Source organism: Tribolium castaneum, chromosome 8 (genome assembly GCF_031307605.1).
Source record: "Tribolium castaneum strain GA2 chromosome 8, icTriCast1.1, whole genome shotgun sequence".
Classification (NCBI taxonomy): Eukaryota; Metazoa; Arthropoda; class Insecta; order Coleoptera; family Tenebrionidae; genus Tribolium; species Tribolium castaneum.
The window spans coordinates 14116938-14137743 of NC_087401.1; the positions used below are offsets into that span (position 1 = coordinate 14116938).

The 20806-nt window shown below is 33.6% G+C and overlaps 3 protein-coding genes across 3 annotated transcripts; 1 reads left to right on the plus strand and 2 right to left on the minus strand.

Annotated features, from left to right (window-relative positions):
• Positions 1-30: 30 nt before the first annotated feature.
• Positions 31-3155, minus strand: Alg11 (ALG11, alpha-1,2-mannosyltransferase). Its single transcript, XM_964389.5, has 5 exons — positions 3044-3155; positions 2722-2952; positions 2444-2676; positions 832-1049; positions 31-785 (listed from the first exon to the last, which is right to left on the minus strand). Exons 1-5 carry the CDS (start codon positions 3064-3066, stop codon positions 48-50), a joined length of 1443 nt encoding a protein of 480 aa, XP_969482.1. The 5' UTR covers positions 3067-3155; the 3' UTR covers positions 31-47.
• A 239-nt stretch (positions 3156-3394) lies between these two features.
• On the plus strand, positions 3395-6296 carry Nipsnap (nipsnap). Its single transcript, XM_964317.5, has 5 exons — positions 3395-3534; positions 3587-3760; positions 3807-3978; positions 4026-4293; positions 6091-6296. The coding sequence occupies exons 1-5, from the start codon at positions 3491-3493 to the stop codon at positions 6237-6239; spliced, it is 807 nt and encodes a 268-aa protein (XP_969410.1). The 5' UTR covers positions 3395-3490; the 3' UTR covers positions 6240-6296.
• Positions 6286-20775, minus strand: Tao. Its single transcript, XM_064358306.1, has 8 exons — positions 20464-20775; positions 19913-20395; positions 16671-17010; positions 16291-16618; positions 12701-13223; positions 10325-10598; positions 9641-10272; positions 6286-7073 (listed from the first exon to the last, which is right to left on the minus strand). Exons 2-8 carry the CDS (start codon positions 20359-20361, stop codon positions 6953-6955), a joined length of 2667 nt encoding a protein of 888 aa, XP_064214376.1. The 5' UTR covers positions 20362-20395; positions 20464-20775; the 3' UTR covers positions 6286-6952.
• Between the last annotated feature and the right edge of the window lie 31 nt (positions 20776-20806).

The following is a 20806-nucleotide window of genomic DNA, read 5'->3' on the forward strand; positions in this document are numbered from 1 at the left end:
TAAAAAAATAAGTCAATCAACGACCAAGCGTACTTTTTAAGTTTTATTTATTTAAAAAGTGGATCAATGGCTCGCAAAAACTCGTCCTTGAACTTTTTACAACTAAACCTATCAACGGACGCCCTCGCCCTCTCCCTTATCTCGCCAACCTCCCCCTCCCCCCCAGTCAAGACATACTTGATCACGTGGGCGTACTCCTCGGGGGTCGTCGCCAGGAAGCCCAGCCTGGACCCCTCCGAAGTCTCAATGATGTCCAAGAGGGGCCCCCCCGACCGGTGCGCCACCACGATGAGCCCCGCCGCCATTTGCTCCACCACACTGATCCCAAAATGCTCGTCCATCATTGTGTGAATCCCCAAATAGGCCGCCTGGAATTCCCCCAACAGCTCCTCATACGTCAAATTCACCTTGAACTCGACGTTGTTTTCCAAACTCAAATGTTTGCTCAAATCCTTCAAATCCGCCACTCGCGTACTATCCTCAGAATTGCGACAACTTCCGCACATGACCAAGGTCACATTTTCAAAATCGGGATAAATCTCGCGGAGCTCGTACAGTGACTGGAGCTGCAAGGGATGGTCCTTCTCGGGCCGGAATTGGGCCAATGACAGGATGCGGATTTTGCGGGGGCGTTGCTTGGGGCGGGGCAACTTTTTCAAGTGGTCCACATCACAAGGCGGGTACACCAGGTGCAGGGGGCGGTTCCACAGCTCGGTGAGGTGCTCGAGTGTGAAGGTTGAGTTGACTAGAGTCGTGTCGGAGCATTGGCCCGAAAGACTGTACAACTGAAATTTTATATTTTAATCGAGTTTGATTAATTGGGGGAAATACCCAGGCGAAAAGGCGGTAGTAGAGCAGTTTGGCGTGCGTGAAAAGGGGGCTACGGGCGATTAAACTGCGATTGTTGTACAGGGCCTGGCGATTGGACACGCGTGACATCATTTTTTTCGTTATTGTGGGGTAGTGCAGGTAGGAACCTGTCTTGCAACGCCCCAAGTATTTAAACAAGGGGAGAGTGAACGTGAAGCCAGTCGTGTCAATATAAACGTCTGAAATATAATTTAGCTAAAAGTTTCATTTTCTTTGTGTCCATTGTGGTGCAAATAAATTATTAATTATATAATAAAATTATATAATAAAAAGCTAAATATTTTCAAAAATGATAAAGCAGGAAATTTGAATATCACCCAATTTCTTATCTCAAATCCCTCTTAAAAAATAATAACCGGACTATATTTGGTTTAAATGTGAGCGTTGGGCCTTGTAACTTTGTCAAAATTTGATAAACAGTGCCAAACGGCTCAAAACTTGATCAAAATTTAAAAATTTTAAAAGCTCTGCAATATTCAGTAAATTTTAGCGTGAAAAGATGGGTCGCATTATGGACCTATTTTGAAGTTTAGTTTTTCAAAAAATTGTCACAATGGCCTAAAAACGCCATTTGTGTAAGCAATACTCCAAATTTAAAAATTTTAAGCTAAATATATAAACGTCGAGTGTTAAGATTTTGTCTGATTTTTTTTTTTTAAACTACTCGCATTACGAAAAAAGTAAAAAAGTCAAAATCTAAACACTTTTATAGTTCTTATTATAGTCAGTAAAATTTTTGCTAGAAAATTATACTAAATGTTCAAAAATCGTATTATTTTAATCAGAAATAAAAATATTGTGGCGGGAAATTTGAATTTTATTTTACCCATTCCTTACCTCAAATCCGTCGTAAAAAACACCAAGACCGGCAATTTTAAGCTAAAGGAAGTGCTTTGCTCGTGGAATTCTTTGAATTTAATTTTGAGTAAATTTATTTTTTTCAAAAAACAAGTATCAAACGACTTAAAACCAGGTCAAAACTTAAAAGACTGCAGTTTTTGCAAAAAATTTTGCAAAAAAAGTTCAAAAACCGTAATTTTTAATTAAAAATGTTAGTACTTTCAAAAATAGTTTGACGGGAAATTTAAATTTTACCCATTTGCTTATGTCAAATCTGTCGTAAAAAGCATAAAAACTAAAAATTTAAAGCCAAAGTAGGAGTCGTAAAAGTAATTTAATTTTTTTTATTTTGAGTAAATTTAAATTTTTTCAAAGAACAAGTAACAAACGACTTAAAACCAGATCAAATCTTAAAAAATGCAGTTTTTGCAATAATCTCTAAATCTTAGTCCACAAAAAGTCCAAAATTCGTATTCTTTAATCAAAAATGTTAATATTTTCTAAAATATTTTGGCGGGAAATTTGAATTTTACCCATTTTCTTATCTCAAATCCAACATAAAAACCACAAAAACTGGCAACTTAAAGCTAAAGTAAAAGCCTAGAGTAGTGAAATTTAAATTTTTCCATCCATAGAAAAATTTTGACTAAAAAAAATATGCCATATCATTTACAATGAATTTTTAAATAAAAAATTAAGATAACACAAAAAGTGAAAAAAATGGATAAAATACCTGGGACTAGCTGATTCAAGGCCTCAAACCCCAAATAAATGGAGCCCAAGGCCTGGCCTAATAGGGTAAAACAGGGGTATTGGCCCCCTTCCACCCACTTGCGACGCGTCAAGTACAAAAACTTCACATGTTTGTCCAGTTTCACGTTCAGATTTTTGGCAACTTTGGCCAAAATCTCGCCAGGGGTGGCGTCAATGTCCCCCGTGTAAATAAAAAAATCGGCGTTTGTGTACCTGGAACTTGTAACAAAATCAAAGCTGATAACACGAGTGACTTACTGCCTCTGCAATGCTTGTAACGCCACCCATAGCACCTTCTCGCCGCCCCCGCCAGCGTTACAATAGGGGTGGAACAGCCCCACTTGTAATTTCGTCGACCTGTTTTTCGTTTTCTGGTGGTGGTATTTTGCACGCAAGTACAGGAAAACCACAGGGAGCACGACCCCGATCAAGACTAGTGTACTTGCAGAGATAAAAAGCAGGAAATCGGTGGAATAGAGCAGAGAGGCTCTGCAAAAAAGTGGGGTTAGGTGTAAAAAAAAATGTTACGAAAAAGTTTTGGCACGAATTGTGACTCAATAAGGGGTCCAGGGGCACTTACATAAAGGTTACGAAACTTATCATTGTGAATTATTGGCTTTTTTGGCCGTTTAATGCGATTACATTATTGTGATTGACGTGACTAAATTAAGTCACTAGAATATTACAGTTTCCTGTAATTTCGAGGTTATGTCCAATATTTACAAAACTTGCTGTTTTTGCCTTTCTGGTGCGTTTTTCGTGTTTTTGGGTGTTGTGGTGTTGAAGTTTGCGTAATTGTGTGGCAATGGTGGCGTTGGGGCCCCTCTTGCCTCACAAACCGTCAAGGGGGCACGCAGGTCAAGGTGAATCGATTTTGGTTTTTTTGCCCGGTTTTATTGTTGTTTTGGTGCGAGTGGCGCCCCCTGTCGCACTCCGAGTGCCAACGATGCCCGAACCTCCATCAACTCGTAGTGATAACCTTCATGTCAGTTAAAAATAACCCGAAAATAGCCACACAGTTGTAAACATGGCAAGTTTGAAAGTTCTGCCCAAGTTTCCTCCAAATCTCAGGTAGCAACGAGATAACAATCGCGCAGCGCGTCATTCTTGTCAAAAATTCCAGAAATTTTGTGACAACAGCCCCCAAAAGTGACGCATGGCTTTCGAAGATCTTCGTGCGGAAGATCGAGCCGACGAAGGAGTCGCACAGCCGCATGCTGAGCGACAAGGAGATCATCTACGCGCTGCAAACTCACAACTTCAGGCCTGACTCGAAAGTGGCGTATTTGAACACAATGTAAGGGGGCCAAGTGGCTGAAACCGGGGCTCAATGTTGATTTCAGTAAGCAAACCGTTGATTTTATCAAGGCCCAGAACTCGCTCGCGGCGGCTGTGGAGCTAGTGGGCTCCTGGACGGTCAACGTGGGGGACCAGGACCAGGCCTTGCACCTGTGGAAGTTCACAGGGGGGTACGAGAAAATCGACCTTTTTAACAACATAATCAGCAGGAGCGATGTAAACTTGAAAAACAGGGGGGCTGTCTTTGTATTTGATCGTTTCAGGACTTTAAGAAAATCTCGGAGGATCAGGGCAAAGTCGTGCGTTCGAGACACTTGCAGTACCTCCTAGCGTTCAGTTATTGGCCCCAAATTCAGCTCAGGAAGCCTTGTAATATTTACGAGATTCGTTCGTATGCCCTTAAGCCAGGCACTATGATCGAGTGGGGCAATAACTGGGCCAGGGCTATTAATTTCAGGCAAAATAATGACGAGGCCTTTGCCGGGTTTTTCTCACAAATCGGGAGGCTCTATAACGTGCACCACATCTGGTGTAAGTATTTTCAAAAAAACAAAAAGTTTTTTGGTTGTTTTTTTGACTGTTTTTTTCAAACGTTAAAAAAACAAGCTGTAGTCGTTTTTATTTCTTTTTCAATTTCTTTGTTACACGAGAGTTATTTAGAACGAAAGCGAACGCAGTGAGCTCGTGTCGTAATTATTCCCATTATACACGAATTGAATACTATACTTTATCTACGACTGTTATATAATGTTTATACTCTACGAGTGCAATATTATAATGTTATGATTTTAAACACAATTTTCATGATTTTGAGGCGATTCTTTGGCCAAAAAGACACATATCCCTGTGTACAGGGTGGTTCTTTTAAGGCCTACATTAGAAATTTTTTAACTTTTAATATAGCTAGAGCTTTAAAATTTTGTATACGATCCAAATCGACCATCCTGAGTTCAACTAAATTATTTTCAAAATGGTAGAACTTCCACAACGATGAGAAAATGGCTCCAATTTTGAAATTTTAAATGGTGACTCTAAATTTTTATTGCATTTTTGAATTCGCCTTCTCAAACTGAGTAAAATTTACCCAAGTTGTTGGTACTTATCTGTCACAGTTTTTGACATATGTCAATTTTTTAGTTAAAATTTTTATTTGCAGGGGTTTATTTAAAATATCACAGCTCGTAAACCCTTAGCCATAATTTGATATTTTTTTTTTGCATTCGATAACCGAAAGTTTGAAGAGTCATCTAGAATTTTCAAAATTGTCAACTGTCAAAATTCAAGGCTAGTTTGATTTTTTCAAAATGGTTATCAAAAAACTGCTACAACTCAGTTTTTTCAAATAGAATGACCCTATTTTTTTAACAGCAATCGAAAGAATATCTTTATTTATGGTGACTTTTATCAATATGTTCTATAACCATCTCTTACAGTTTTTGAAAAAAATCAGAAAAAACGGATTTACTTCGTAATTTTCATCGTTAATCAAGTAGGCTGTGTTAAATGGTCAACAATTGTCAAACTTAAAGATTTTATTTAGTTTTTAGCTGATTTATTATCGAATAAGCAGTTATACAATAATATTTAATTATGATATATTTTAACTTAGTGAATTATGTAAAGTAACTCAGTCAGTTTTCCATCGAATTTTGAACTTCTTGAATGAAAATGGCGGACAATTCGAACATTTTTTAAATTAATAGCACAACTTTATCGTATTTTTCGAAAGTTTACTCGATTAAAATCGAAAATAATGAGCTAAAATTCCGTTTTTTGCGATTATTTCAAAAACAGTAAGAGATAGATTAAAGACGATATTGATAAAAATCTCCATAAAAATTGATGTTCTTTTTATTGCCATTGAAGAAACAAGGTTATTTTATTTGTAAACTGTTATAATAATTTTTTTATCACCCTGTATAATCTGTAAATCGTCCGGTCTACCGGAACTAAGCAATTTCAGCTTTTATAGTGATTTTTGCTAATTTGCAGAAAGAATTTGTCCGATATTAAGCGCTTTCAACATTAATGGTGTCCTTGACTTGACCAGACCTGACCTGACCTGGCCAGAATATAGTTCATTTAACACCATTTTTTGGCGTTTTCCAAAAAACTGGTGTCTAAATCTTCGTTTTCAGCTAATCTAAGAAAACGGCGTTTTTGTTATTTATTTTTTATTACACTATAATGTTACCACAATTTCTCCTAGCTTTCTCACGTTTTCATTTCTTTATTTTTGATGAAATGAAATAATTCTTTAATAATTCGACAAAGCGTATTTTCTTTCAGGTTTTTTTATAATTTTGGGGAAAATGTTGTTTTTTGTAGGTTACGAGGATTTGAACAAGAGGAAGGAGACCCGGGAGAGCGCCTGGAGGTCCCCTGGGTGGGACGAGTGCGTGGCTTACACAGTGCCATTGATTAGGGAAATGCACTGCAGGATCATGGTCCCGACTGAATTCTCGCCGACTCAGTAAAGAACGTATTGTTTGTGAATTTGATTGAAAATATAAAGCCGGTGCAAAACAGTTAAAGCAATAATTTTTATTTACGTATAAAATACATCTTGTTATGTTTTATTGGTAGCCACAGCGAAAATAAATAGTTACCAGCCGAACGAAATCGTTGCTCATACAACTAACCTTTCAGTACAGTATGTAAATATGTACATTACGACCGACTGACTAAAAAGCAACTGTTCTCCATCTTCTACGGGCGATGAATTTACATGAGTAGTAATCAGAATTGTAATTATCACAATCTTAACATCGAAAATAGTTGTGATGTGATTAAATACTAACGAAATTAAGAGATAAATTGCACTATTCTTTACTAAATACTGTCCCTAGAAACAGTGATTTGATTTTGTCATGCTAGCAAACGAATACATTTACCATGACTAAAACGAAAAGAATGAAACTATATACAGTTATTCTTCTATAATTTAATCAATAAATACTGCTATCAAAAAAGACAAAGGAAACCAATAGGACAATAATAATATCCCTCACCGCTGAGTCGCCCTCCTGGCCGTGTGATCGCTATTATTATTGCTCGAATTAAGCGTAAATACCTCCAGGTTTTCGGTACTTGTTAGTCTTTTTAACGTAGTTACACTTAATGATTAAAATTAATCTGATAGGCAATTGAAAATTAATGTTAATCTCTGAGGAGACGAGACGAATTCTTACTACACCGAACCGGGTGGAAAGCTCGTAGAGCTATTGGAATGAGCTAGACTTAGCATTGACCCGGACAGACTGCCGTCGTCGTCGTAGTTCTCACGGGATATCTCTGCTATCGCCAGAGCGCTGCAACACATCGATCAAATAATTTACCTCAAATTGATTTATCTACAATTAAACCATCTCGGATAAGGGGTGGCTGTGGCAATCTAAATAAAATTTCAAATTGTTTTTAATTTATTTAAACTCACCACTGACTAAAACTTTGTCGCATATTTTTATCAAAATTTTTAATACTTGCCCATATTTTTTGTATTACCTTTATCTGTTACTATTCAGAATTTATTGCTGTTTTTTTATTTGCCTTAAAACCCTCTAAAGACAAACCTACAAATTTAGATTTTTTAAAAGTATTTTTTATTTTACGGAGTTATGTTATGAAGATCTGTTGTTAAACATCAATAAATCTATTCCTATTTCTAATTTATTTTAGCAGAAAGTCATTTTCTTACTTTGAACTCTTTTCAAACTCCTTATTCAAATAGAAAAGCAATTATCTTACGAAAATCTGCCAAAAGAGACCAAAAATGACAAAGGTAACAAAATTATTTCACAAAATTCCGTCAAAAAATCACTAAATTCAGTCAAAACATTTCCATCTTCAGGTCATTATGCACATTTTTTTGTTGAAACCAAATGTTTTTGTGAGTTATCACAAAGTCTAATCGAAATTTGACATAATTTTTACCCATATTAAGCATTTTTCAGACAGAAATGCAATTATTTAAAGAAATTGTTATGTATTATTTATTTTTGCGTTTTTTTTCGAGTGTTTAAAGATTTTTTGAAGTTGAAAACCTCACAAAAGTCAAAATTTTATGCCCTACAATTTTATCTGAAGTTTTTTATTCCAACTCTGTTGTTTTTAAATCATAAGTTCGATAAAACTTTCTAAATATTTACAAAACTGTTCGATAATTATCGTTTTTTTACAAGTTTTTAACATGGTTTTCAGTTAGAAATAGAATTGCTTCTCGAAATTTTTTTTTTATCAAAACTGTTACTTTTAACTTGTTCACGCGTTTAAGCATTTTTTTCTTAAAAAGTCGTGTTTACACAAATTTTAGCTAAAACTGACAAAATTTCGATTATTTAACTTGATTTTTAGTTTAAAAATTAACGGTATTTCGTCGAAATTTAGCCAAAAAATCAGCCAAAAACGGCATAATTTTCAACTTTTCTCACCGTTTTTGCGAGTTTTTAAGCCAGGAAGTGGAAAAATGTTTGCGATTTTTTTTAAATCTCGGGAAAATATACTTCTCTAGTACGTTCTACGATTAATTACCTGAAAAATTACTAATTTTTTTCAAAAATGATCTCACATTTATCTTGTTCACGCGTTTAGCACATTTTTGATCTTAAAAGTTACTATTTTCGCAAAGACTGACCAAAATATGACCAAATTACAAAAAAAATTCAAAGTTTTCGAGTGTTTAACTTTTTTTTCAGTCTGAAAATCACTCAAAAGTAACAATATTCCTCAAAATTCGGCCGAAAAATCACAAAAATCAGCTGAAAACGGCGTAATTTTACACTTTTTTCAGCGTTTCAGTTAGTTTTTAAGCCAGGAAGTGAAAAAATGTTTGCGATTTTTTTTAAATCTCGCTACTACGTTTTACGATTACCTGAAAAATTACTAATTTTGACCAAAAATACCCTCACTTTTATCTTGTTCACGCCTTTAAGCACATTGTTGATCTTAAAAATTTCTATTTTCCCAAAGACTGACCAAAAAATCACAAAATTACATCGAAAATGAAAAGTTTTTGAGTGTTCTAAATTTTTTTCAGTCTAAAATTCACTTAAAAGTAACAGTATTTTCTCAAAAATCAGCCGAAAACGGCGTGATTTTACACTTTTTTCAGCGTTTCAGTTAGTTTTTAAGCCAGGAAGTGAAAAAATGTTTGCGATTTTTTTTAAATCTCGCTACTACGTTTTACGATTACCTGAAAAATTACTAATTTGACCAAAAATACCCTCACTTTTATCTTGTTCACGCCTTTAAGCACATTTTTGATCTTAAAAGTTACTATTTTCCCAAAGACTGACTAAAAGATCACCAAATTACAAAAAAAATTCAAAGTTTTCGAGTGTTTAACTTGTTTTTCAGTCTAAAAATCACTTACAAGTAACAGTATTTCCTCAAAATTCTGCCGAAAAATCACAAAAATCAGCCGAAAACGGCGTAATTTTACACTTTTTTCAGCGTTTCAGCTAGTTTTTCCGCTAAAAAATCGAAAAATTTGCCTCCTCATTCAAATAGAGAGGCAATAATTTACGAAAATTTATTAAGAAGGGCCAAAATTTCTGTAAATTGTACTAAATTAACTGAAAAAATCATAACAGATTGATGGAAAGTTTGTTGGGCTATTGAAGTTATTTGTTATGTTAACAGTCCGGTAATGTTTTTTTGTCTAATTAATTTTTTTTTCTTCTAAATACTAAACAAAAAATTACACTTGTAGCTCGATTATCATTTGTTTAAAATTTTCACAACCAACAAAAAATTGCCACGAAATGGTACGAACGTAGTGAGTGTCACAATTATTTTTCAAACTGTTTCCAAGCCAAGCCTTATCCAAACTTTCGTCAAATGTAGATAAAATTTTGTGCTAACATTAATAAATAATCACCTGAACCCGAGCCGAACCGACTCGTTATCAAACTCCTCCAAATCCCTCTCTTGCCTTTCATGCAAAATCCTAATCCTTTCGGCCCTTTCTTCGAGAAACCGTTGCGTTTCTGAATTCATTTTCGTCTCCAAAAGTGACTTCCTCACCGCCACCCTCTCTTCCAGTTCATTTCTCTCGCGATCTCTTTGCGCTTGCGCTTGCATTTTATTTTTGCTCTGATACGCCATCAAAATCTCCAGTTCGTAGTGCAGCCGCTCCTTCATCTGTTGGCACTCGCTCTCCTGACTCTCGTCCAATCGCAAGCACTGCTTTTGCAGCATCTCGGCAATGCTTTGCTCGTATTGGTCGCCTAGCAGCGCCAACTTCCTGCGCTGCTCCTCTTTCAGTTTTTTTATGACGGCTTTCTGGTCTTCCTTCGGCGTATTGGCGAGGATTTGCGCTTTCAGTGCCTTGTACTGTTTTGTTTGGACTTTACAAGTGTCCCGGAATTGCTTGCGGACCATCATTTCCTTCTGTTTTAGTGACTTTGGTTGTTGTTTTACTTCGAGGGCGTGCTTTTTGCGCAACTCGCGCTCGGAACGCTTCATGTATTCGGCTTGGTTTGCCAGTTCGGTGTCGTGTTGGTTTTTGACCTGGATTAAATTAAAAAAAAAAATAAAAAAAAATAGAAATGAGTTTTTTTACCTGTTCTTCGCGCAATGCGTGTACGGCCTTTTGTTGGCGATATTCCAGCTCTTGGGTTTTTTCGTGATGCCGTAGAAGCATCATATGGGCTTGTTCCAACTGTTGTTGTCTTTTATTCAATTCCTGACGCAATAAATCCTGTTCTAAGTTGTGATAAGTGAGGAGTTTTTTTCTACGGAATTTGCGTACTTCCAATTCTAAATATTCTTTTTGGCATCTGAGTAATCGCTGCTCGTCTTGAGCGTCCACAAGCTTCAAATTATCTTTATGCGTCCTGAAAACACAAAATACAAACGTTCAAGGGACAAATTGTAAAATTTCGACAGAAATAAACCAATAAAACATGAAATGTGGTTGAAATTTTGCCTTTTCTCGGAAGTATTTTGTCAAAAAATGGCCAAAAAATCAACTTAGGATCGAAAATTTCTGTTTTTGAGTTAAAAACCTTCTGAAACATAAATAAAACTTCTTGAAAATCTTTTTTTTTACATCTTTTTAGCACTGTTTTCAGTTTGAAATGTAAATTATTATTTCTTGGAATTCTAAAAAACACAAAATTTTGTTCAAAAATGCTCTTACTTTTACCCTATTCCTGCGTTTAAGTACATTTTTTAATCTTAAAAAGTTAGTTTTTACCAACAACAAAAATAAAAAATTACCAAATTAGAGCAAAAATGAAAAATTTTCCGAGTGTTTAACTTGTTTTTCGGTCAAAAAGTCACTTAATTAGCGGTATTTTGTTAAAATTAAGCCGAAAAATCACGAAATTCGGTCAAAAATGGTCTAATTTAACACTTTTTCCAGCATTTTAGAGTTTTTAGGCTCGGAAGTCAAAAAATGTTCGCGTTTTTTTATTAATTTTGTTCAAAAATTGCGTTTAAACACATTTTTAAATTTAAAAAGTTAGTTTTTCGCAAATTTTTACGGAAAAATCACCAAATTAGGTCGAAAATTAAAAAATTTCGAAATGTTTAACTTGTTTTTCAGTCAAAAATTGACGGTATTTCGTTAAAAATAAGGCGAAAAATCACTAGATTCAGTCGAAAATGGCCTAATTTTACACTTTTTTCGAGCATTTCCGAGAGTTTTTAAGCTAGGAAGTCAAAAAATGATCGCGATTTTTTTCAAAACTCGCGAAAAAAGTCAAAGTTAAAAAGTTAAACCAAATCTGCAAAAAAAGTTAAAAAAGTCAGACTAAAAAAATCGCCAAAAATCATTTACTTATGGCGTTTTCAGACAATTATCCTCGTTATTTAAATAAAAAAGGAATAAATTCACCCAATTTCATCAAAAATAAGCTGAAAAAACACTAAATTAAGTAAAAAATGACATGATTTTTTCCTTTTTCAACTGTTTCTGCAAAATTCACAGAAAAATCACCAAATTAAGGTAAAAATTACACTATTTTTGTCTATTTTAGACGGTTTAGCATGTTTTTGGGTTACAAACTCGGTAATCTAACGTCAAAAATTGGCCAAAACCAAGTGTTTTTGTGAGATACCACAAAGTCTAAACGAAATTTTACATAATTTTGACGATAAATTAAGCATTTTCCAGGTAGAAATGCAATTATTTTGCGAAATTTTGACGAAATAAACAAAAAAATTATTAGAATAGATCGAAATTGCTACTTTTTCGAATGCCTCATGATTTTTTTAAATTGAAAAAGTCACAAAATTTTCCTAAAAAGGACAAAAAATACAACAAATTTGATCAAATTAAAGACTTAAAAGTAAAAAAAACACACTTTTGGTGTTTTAAAGCGTTTTAACACGATTTATTTACAGAAAATACGACAAAATAAGACATAAAACACCTGATAAATCAAAAACCTTTTTCAAGGGCATAACTATTTTTTGCCCAAAATTGCACTAAAATAAATCTCATCTGCAACACGTCAAAAAAAAAAAATTAAAAAAAATCACTCAGGTCAAAAAATGCCCCTATTGCTGAACACATTTTTGACCTTGAAAGTCAGTTTTTCACAAAAATTATCCAGAACTGACTAATATCTCAGCAAATTAGTTAAAAACTGACTATTTTTTTGGATGTTAGCATGAAAAATAAGTTGAAAAAACACTAAAATAAGTAAACAATGCCATGATTTTTGCCTTTTTCAACGAAATTAATAGAAAAAATAACAAAGTAAGTAAAAAATTGCACTATTTTTGTCTGTTGAGTATGTTTTTGAGATAGAAACTCGGTATTTTAACGTCAAAAATTGGCCAAAAAATCAATAAATAGGTCGTAAATTGTTTTGGCCTTTCAGCGATTATTAAACTAGAGATTTCAATAAAAAAATCCACAAGGGGACAAAAAAAATTTTTGTTAAAATAGATTTTCAAAAAAATCAATGTTTTTTCATCAAACACTCACTGTAAGGTCGCATCCCGTTGCCGTTTCGGCGTGGAATCATCCTGTGACAGCTCCCTTTTCCACCTCTCTTTATTCGCCTTGTACTCTTTCTTCCTATGTGCATCAAACGCCTTCCTGTCACTTTCTTGCCGACTCGTAATATCCTTAACCAACTTCTTCTCACTCGCCGCATTCTGTTTCAACCGCCTTTCCAATTCCTGTTGATGTTTCGCTTGCAATTTCTCCAATTCTTTACTAAAACTCTGCAACAGTGCTTCATATTCCTTATCCAACTGATTCTTATGACTCTCCATCTCCATTTTACACTTCTCTTCGAGCTTCAAGAGGGCACTTTGATGCTCACGTCGCATTCTCTTGTACCCAGTCATTTGTTCGTGCATCTCCTCTTGCATATGCTCCTTCTGCTGCTTGGTAACAATACTTGTAGTTCGAATTGTGGCGAAGTTATTAGTTCCGTGATCGCCCACTGCGGCAGCAGCGGCCACATGGTTGAAACAGCCGCGGTGGCGCCTCGTCGTACCATCTTAGAGAAAAAAAATGCGTTTAAAGCACGAACAAGCGGTAGCGAGTGACTACAATATTTTTTTTTTGGTGAAAAATTGACTCAAGGTTCGCCAGGAGCCGCGGTAATTGTACCTCAGCTTGTAATTTGGCCTAATTATGCCGAAAATTTCGTTATTTTGACATTTTTGTCCATGTTTTCGAGAGAAAAACTTATTTAATTTGCAAGATTTCGTCAAAAATTGAATAAATTAGATCAAAATAGACGTTTTTGGTTTTTTGTTGTTGTTCTTTTGTTTTGTTTTTTGTTCTTTTTTGTTTAATTTATCTTGTTTCTACGAGTGAAACTTCCCTAACATAGAAAATTTCAACAAAAATTATTTGGTTAAAGTTGAAGATTTTTTTGTTTGTTTAATGATATTTAACTGTTTTTTTTTTTTTTTCATTAAAACACGTCGAAAAATTATTGTTAATTTGACACTTTTTGCTCTCATTTGCAAAATTCCGTCAAAAATTAATTAAATTGGATCAAAATCGACGTTTTTTGTCAATTCACTTTCTGTTTCAACCTTATTTTTTGAGCGATTTTTTTTGAAAACCATAAAAAGTCAAAGATTTTACTGCTATTTGCTTTTTTTTCGTTTATTTTATCTTGTTTTTACCAGGGAAATTTTCCTAATTTACAAAATTTCGGTCCTCTTTTCATTGTCTATATCACATTTTTTCTTGTTTTTGAGCTAGAAACTTATTTAATTTGCAAGATTTCGTCAAACATTGAATAAATTAGATCAAAATAGACGTTTTTGGTTTTTTGTTGTTGTTCTTTTGTCTTGTTTTTTGTTCGTTTTTGTTTAATTTATCTTGTTTCTGCGAGTGAAACTTCCCTAACATAGAAAATTTCAACAAAAATTATTTGGTTAAAGTTGCAGTTTTTTTTGTTTGTTTAATGATATTTAACTGTTTTTTTTTTTTTCATTAAAACACGTCGAAAAATTATCGTTAATTTGACATTTTTTGCTCTCATTTGCAAAATTCCGTCAAAAATTAATCAAATTGGATCAAAATCGACGTTTTTTGACAATTCACTTTCTGTTTCAACCTTATTTTTTGAGCGTTTTTTTTTTTGAAAACCATAAAAAGTCAAAAATTTTACTGCTATTTGCTTTTTTTTCGTTTATTTTATCTTGTTTTTACCAGAGAAATTATCCTAATTTACAAAATTTCGGTCCTCTTTTCATTGTCTATATCACATTTTTTCTTGTTTTTGAGCTAGAAACTTATTTAATTTGCAAGATTTCGTCAAAAATTGAATAAATTAGATCAAAATAGACGTTTTTGGTTTTTTGTTGTTGTTCTTTTGTTTTGTTTTTTGTTCTTTTTTGTTTAATTTATCTTGTTTCTGCGAGTGAAACTTCCCTAACATAGAAAATTTCAACAAAAATTATTTGGTTAAAGTTGCAGTTTTTTTTGTTTGTTTAATGATATTTAACTGTTTTTTTTTTTTTTCATTAAAACACGTCGAAAAATTATCGTTAATTTGACACTTTTTGCTCTCATTTGCAAAATTCCGTCAAAAATTAATTAAATTGGATCAAAATCGACGTTTTTTGTCAATTCACTTTCTGTTTCAACCTTATTTTTGAGAGAGTTTTTTTGAAAACCATAAAAAGTCAAAGATTTTACTGCTATTTGCTTTTTTTTCGTTTATTTTATCTTGTTTTTACCAGGGAAATTTTCCTAATTTACAAAATTTCGGTCCTCTTTTCATTGTCTATTTCACATTTTTTCTTGTTTTTGAGCTAGAAACTTATTTAATTTGCAAAATTTCGTCCAAAAAATGAAAAAATTAAATTAAAACAGACAAACTTGACCAAAAAACCAGACCTCAAAGTAAAAAATGATATTTTTTTGTGGTTTTTAAAGCACTCTAATACGTTTTATTTTCCAAAAATGCGTCAAAAAGCACCAGATAAATCGAAAATAATGTTATTTTAACTTTCTTTTCAAAATTTGGGCAATAAAAAAAGACTGTCAACTCATTTTTAATCTTAAAAAGTCAGTTTTTGCTTAAACTGGTCAACATCTCAGCAAACTGGACGGAAAATATTTGTTTTTCTGAGCGTTTTAACAAGTTTTTCAGTGAGAAACTCTATTAATTAGCATTATTTCGTTACAATCACAAAATTCGGTGGAAAACTGTGATTTTAACGTATTTTAAGCGTTTAAAGAGATTTTAGGTAAAAATTTGAAGATAAATTAAGAAAAAATTCAAACTCGTCATTTACGTAAAAAATCAATAGTTTCACAAAATTTCATCAAAAAAAAAAAAAATCAAAAGCGTCTATTAACGGATTTATAACTCATTTTTTGAGCGAAATTTCTTTAAAGCCACAAAAATATCGAAGATTTTAATGTTTTTTTGCTCTTTTTTCTCTAATTTATCTTATTTTTGCGAATGAAACTTTCCTAATTTGCATAAATTTCGTACAAAATGTCGGTTGTCATTTGAAAAATTAAGAATGACGTCTTGATTTAAAAAAAATGACATAAGTGTCAATATAATGAAAAAATGTGGCATTTTCGAGTTTTTTTTTTGAAAAATGACTAATAAAAAAGATATGAATTTTGTTATTTTTATTATTATTTGTAATAATAATCTATCATACTTTTCTTTTCATATTACTTTAAAAAGTATATTATTTTCTGTTTATTCTTGTCTTGTCATGTACTTTTTATTTGCATTTATTTAAGTTTTAGTTATTTTTGGGTCTATACAGAGTGACTTTACCACAAAAATTCATATTTTGTTGTCATTAAAAAAAAACTGGAAAAAAGGTCGATTATATTCTTGAAAACGCTACATTTTGACGCCACTGTAACATTTGTGACGTCACTGGTTATTGAGTAATGACGTCATTTTGAATTTTTTTATTAGCGACCGACATTTGTGTTTACTATTTTTGTATCTTTCTGACAAGTTGAACAAAAAACTGGTAAAAATAATCAAAAAAAAAGAACACAACACATTTTTTTTTCTAAAGACTTATTATTATTATTATTTACGTCGGTAAAATGGCACGTGAACTTACCAGCCGGCAGACTATTCGTGCTACTTGATTGGCTACTCGCCGACACGCCCACCGAATGTACCGAATGTTCGGACGTGACCGAATTACTCTTCGAACTATCACCTCCAGCATGTTCATCAGGCGTATCATCCACATCAATAGTACTCTCCGTTTCGCAACTGTCCACCATGAGTATTTTCTTCATTTTGCGATAATTTAAATTATCCAAATCCCGAACTGCCGCTTTCGTCCGTTGAATTAAATCAATCAAAACATTCGTACTGCGTGTCCGTGTCACAAAATTGTGAGTAAGAAGCATCGAAGACGGCGGCCTGTTACCGGGCGATTTCTAAAAAACAAAACGCATCACTCGCACCTTCGTCGCTCGTGCTATAAATCACCTGGAGGCACGCCTCAACAAAGTGCTTAAAAGTGTCGGACCATTCGGAAGACTGCAACGTTGGCGATTCGTTTTGAGCAATGTGATAGAGGGCCGCCATTGCGTTCATATTGAAATATGGCGGCTTGCGCTCGGCCAACTCGATGCAAGTGATGCCAAGCGACCATACGTCCACTTTGCCATCGTATTGGCCCTCGTCCATCGCCAGAATCACTTCCGGTGCCATCCAATACGGCGTTCCGACAAATGAATTGGCGGGACATTTGATTGAAGCGCTACCGAAGTCGGCCAACTTTACTGTGCCGTTTTCGGTCAGGAGGATATTGCCGGCTTTCACATCCCTAAAAAAAAATTATACAGTATAAAATAATAAATGATCAGGATTTAATTAATTTTTGCACAGTAAAAAAATTAAATGATACGTAAAGCACGCACAGTATTTTATTAAAATTTGTCAGTATCAAGTGACCTGGAAAAAAATCGTATATGCACTGTATCTTATTTCAGTTTGCACAGTTTAAATAATAAACGCTCAGTAGCTAGCCTGCAAAATGTGAGATCCAGTTGCAGTTTTAAAATGCTAGTATTTACTGCGCATTTATTACTTTTACTGGACATCTTTTATTCATTTTAACTGTGCATTTATTATTTTCTCTGTGCATTTATTATTTAACTGTACACTTATTACTTAATTGTGCATTTATTAGTTTTATTGTACATTTATTATTTTTACTGCGCATTTATTATTTCTTCTGTGCATTTATTGTTTTACTGTGCATTTATTATTTGACTGTGCATTTATTTCTTTAACTGTGCATCTCTTATTTTAACTGTGCATTTATTATTTTTACTGTGCATTTATTATTTTCACTGTGCATTTATTTTTTTAACTGTGTATTTATTATTTTTACTGTGCATTTATTATTTTTACTGTGCATTTATTATTTGACTGTGCATTTATTTCTTTAAATGTGCATCTCTTACTTTAACTGTGCATTTATTATTTCTACTGCGCATTTATCATTGTTACTTGGCATTGATTGTTTTACTGTGCATTTATTTCTTTAACTGTGCATTTATTATTTTTACTGCACATTTATTATTTTTACTGTGCAATTATTATTTGACTGTGCATTTATTTTTACTGAGCATTTATTATTTTTATTGTGAAATTATTATTTTTACTGCACATTTATTATTTTTACTGCGCATTTATTATTTTTATTGTGCATTTATTTTTACTGAGCATTTATTATTTTTACTGTGCATTTGTTATTTCCACCGTGTATTTATTATTTTACTGTGCGCTTAATTTGTGCCGAAAAAAGTTCATTAATCAGTTAATTAACGAGGAAAACCACACCCGTGGTCGTAACTTCCTGCCGAGAAAATTGATGTTTATTACCATTCTTGACGTTCTGTATCATTGTTTTATTGTTTCGTGGGATGATTTAAAAGGGAAAAAATCGACGTGAAATGTCAACGAACGATAATTAAGCGAGTGGTTTTATTAATAATGTAATATGTTATGTAAGTAATACACTCATAGTAAAATAAAAATATTTATTGTGTGATAGTGATGTGATAAGCGTAGAAAAGGTCAAGCGTACGCACGGTGGGAATTTATCGTTCATTTATTAGCAACGGAATCAATACTTTGCCACAAGAAAGTGTAAAATAATTATTAAAAAATGGCAATAAAAGTGTATAAAAAGTTTAAGGTCTTATCTTTTGGAGATGGTTTATTAGATACCGATTTGTCTAATAATAAAACTGATAATGAATTTAGTTGAGAAAGTTACTTATTATCAATTAACAAACAATCGCAATAAATTGTGTAAATAAAATGTGATTTATTGGCTAATCCACTGCTTCTTTTTTAATTTTTAAACATTCCTAGTTTTTTTCTTATTAAAAAATATAAAAAATAAATCGTCTCACGCTACAATAAATTAACAATTAATCATTTAGTAAATGATTAATAAAAAAAAATAAAAACGATAAAGTAAACCCACTCTTTTTTAACCTATTTAAAAAAAATATAGAAAAAAAGAGAGTATTTCCATTTGTAGTTACTAGATTTACTGGACTTGCTATTTTGAGCGAGATATCGTCTCAAAAACTCGGTCCAGTGTGTAATACTTTTACGCTGATTACTAAGGAGTTGGACTTTTTTTGCGTTAAAAAATCAAAATTTCAAGATTATTAGGAAATTACATAACTTCTATTATGAACACTTTAAGGTAAAAATAAAGACAAATAAATGTAATAAATCGCAAACAAATGACCATAAAATACAAACAAAATGATGGATAAAAAAACACAGCAAAAACCTTGAATATGTTGTGTTTTTAAACGGAAAACTTTTATATAATATTAAAAAGTCGGAATCTATTACCCAAAATATTAAATAATGAAATTATTCGGTTTAATTTTATTTTATTAATTTTTCGTTTAATTTATTAAAGAATTGTTTAAAACTCGCAAAAAAACAATTAAACCTCCCGACGATCTACTACTTACATATAGAACGTTTTTCAAATTAATTAAATACAGTGTCCCAAAAAAAACTGTTGAATAAAAAACATGTTTATTGACTCACTTTTATAAGTAGGTGTTCAATTAAATTGTATGCCTTTGACTAGAAATTGGAGCAAAATGATAAAAAAATAAATAACAAAACCTCAAAATTGTCTTTTTAAACCGACAAACTGGTGATTAAAAAAACTTTTTCTTTCCTTCTAAAAGTATGTAAATAATAAAAAATTGTTCAATAAGTTATTAAAATACAAATCTCCAGACGATCCATTCCATTGCTAATTTTTATTCATACATAATGTTTTTTAGATTAATTAAACACAAGTGATAAAACAAATCCTGAAAACTATAAATTTTAAAAACTACAAACTGGTGGTTAAAAAAAACGTTTTCTTTAATACTGAAGTGTGTAAACAATCAAACTATAATTTAATAAAAAATTGTTTAAGTCGCTAAAACACAAATCTCCGCACGATCTAGTTGACTGTGCGTTCAATAAATTCAGTTGACAATACTGACTAAACAATGGTACCACCACATGAAAATTTGTCAAAAATTGGGCACTGAGAACTTTTTCTTTCATACTAAAAGTGTGTAAACAATCAAATTATAATTTAATAAGTCGTCCTCGTTCAATAAATTCAGTTGGCAACATTGGAAATAAAGCCAAGCCGTGAAAATTATCCAAAATTGGGCCCAAATTACCTGTGAATTCGTCCGAATTCGTGCAGGTAGCTGAGCCCCATGAGGACGCCTTCGCAGATGGCGGCGATCTCCTCCTCCATGAGGGGCCTCTTGTGCACCTCAATGATGTCCGAGGCGGAGCCGAGGCAGTACTCCATGACCAGCCAGGCGGTGTTCTCCCTCAGGTAGCACCCCTTGTACTCGATGGTGTTGGGGTGCTTGAGTTGCTTCAAGAACCTGATCTCCTTCAGGATGTCCTGCCATTTCTCCAGGCTCTGCTTGCCCGTATAGGACATCTTCTTAATGGCGACAATCTCCTTGTTGATGGTGCACCTGGCGTAGTAAACCGCCCCGAACGAGCCATGGCCAATCTCCCTCAGGTCCTCAAAGATCTTCTCCGGGTCGTGCTTGTAGAACAGCTCGGCGATTTCGGGGTCCCTCAGGCTGCCTGGTCTTGGGACAGGTGCCATGCTCCTCCAAGTGCCCTCCTACGCTCGCATCGCACTGCAACAAACGCGATCGTCACCGAGGGCCCCCATTTCGCGTCACAAATAACCACTACAAATACTCACAAAATGGCGGCGTGTAAAATTATTTTGCAATGAACTTTCACAACTTCGCCCCGAGTTGCTCCTCACATATTTCCAACCACGGAGACAAAAACGCCGCCCCCACCGCACGAAAAACACCAAATCCGCCACAAACACAAAAACATTCACGGTTTTATGGCGAGGTTAGCTCACAACTGTCACTATAATGGAACGATTGCTAACCTCAAAAACTCGGTCGATAAATACGCCCCGACGACGATGGGCATTTTTCGGAAAAACAGCCCCCTGACGACTAACCAAACCCAACCCCACACGAATTTCACAAAAATTCACCAAATGACAAACCCCACCCAACAATATTTGG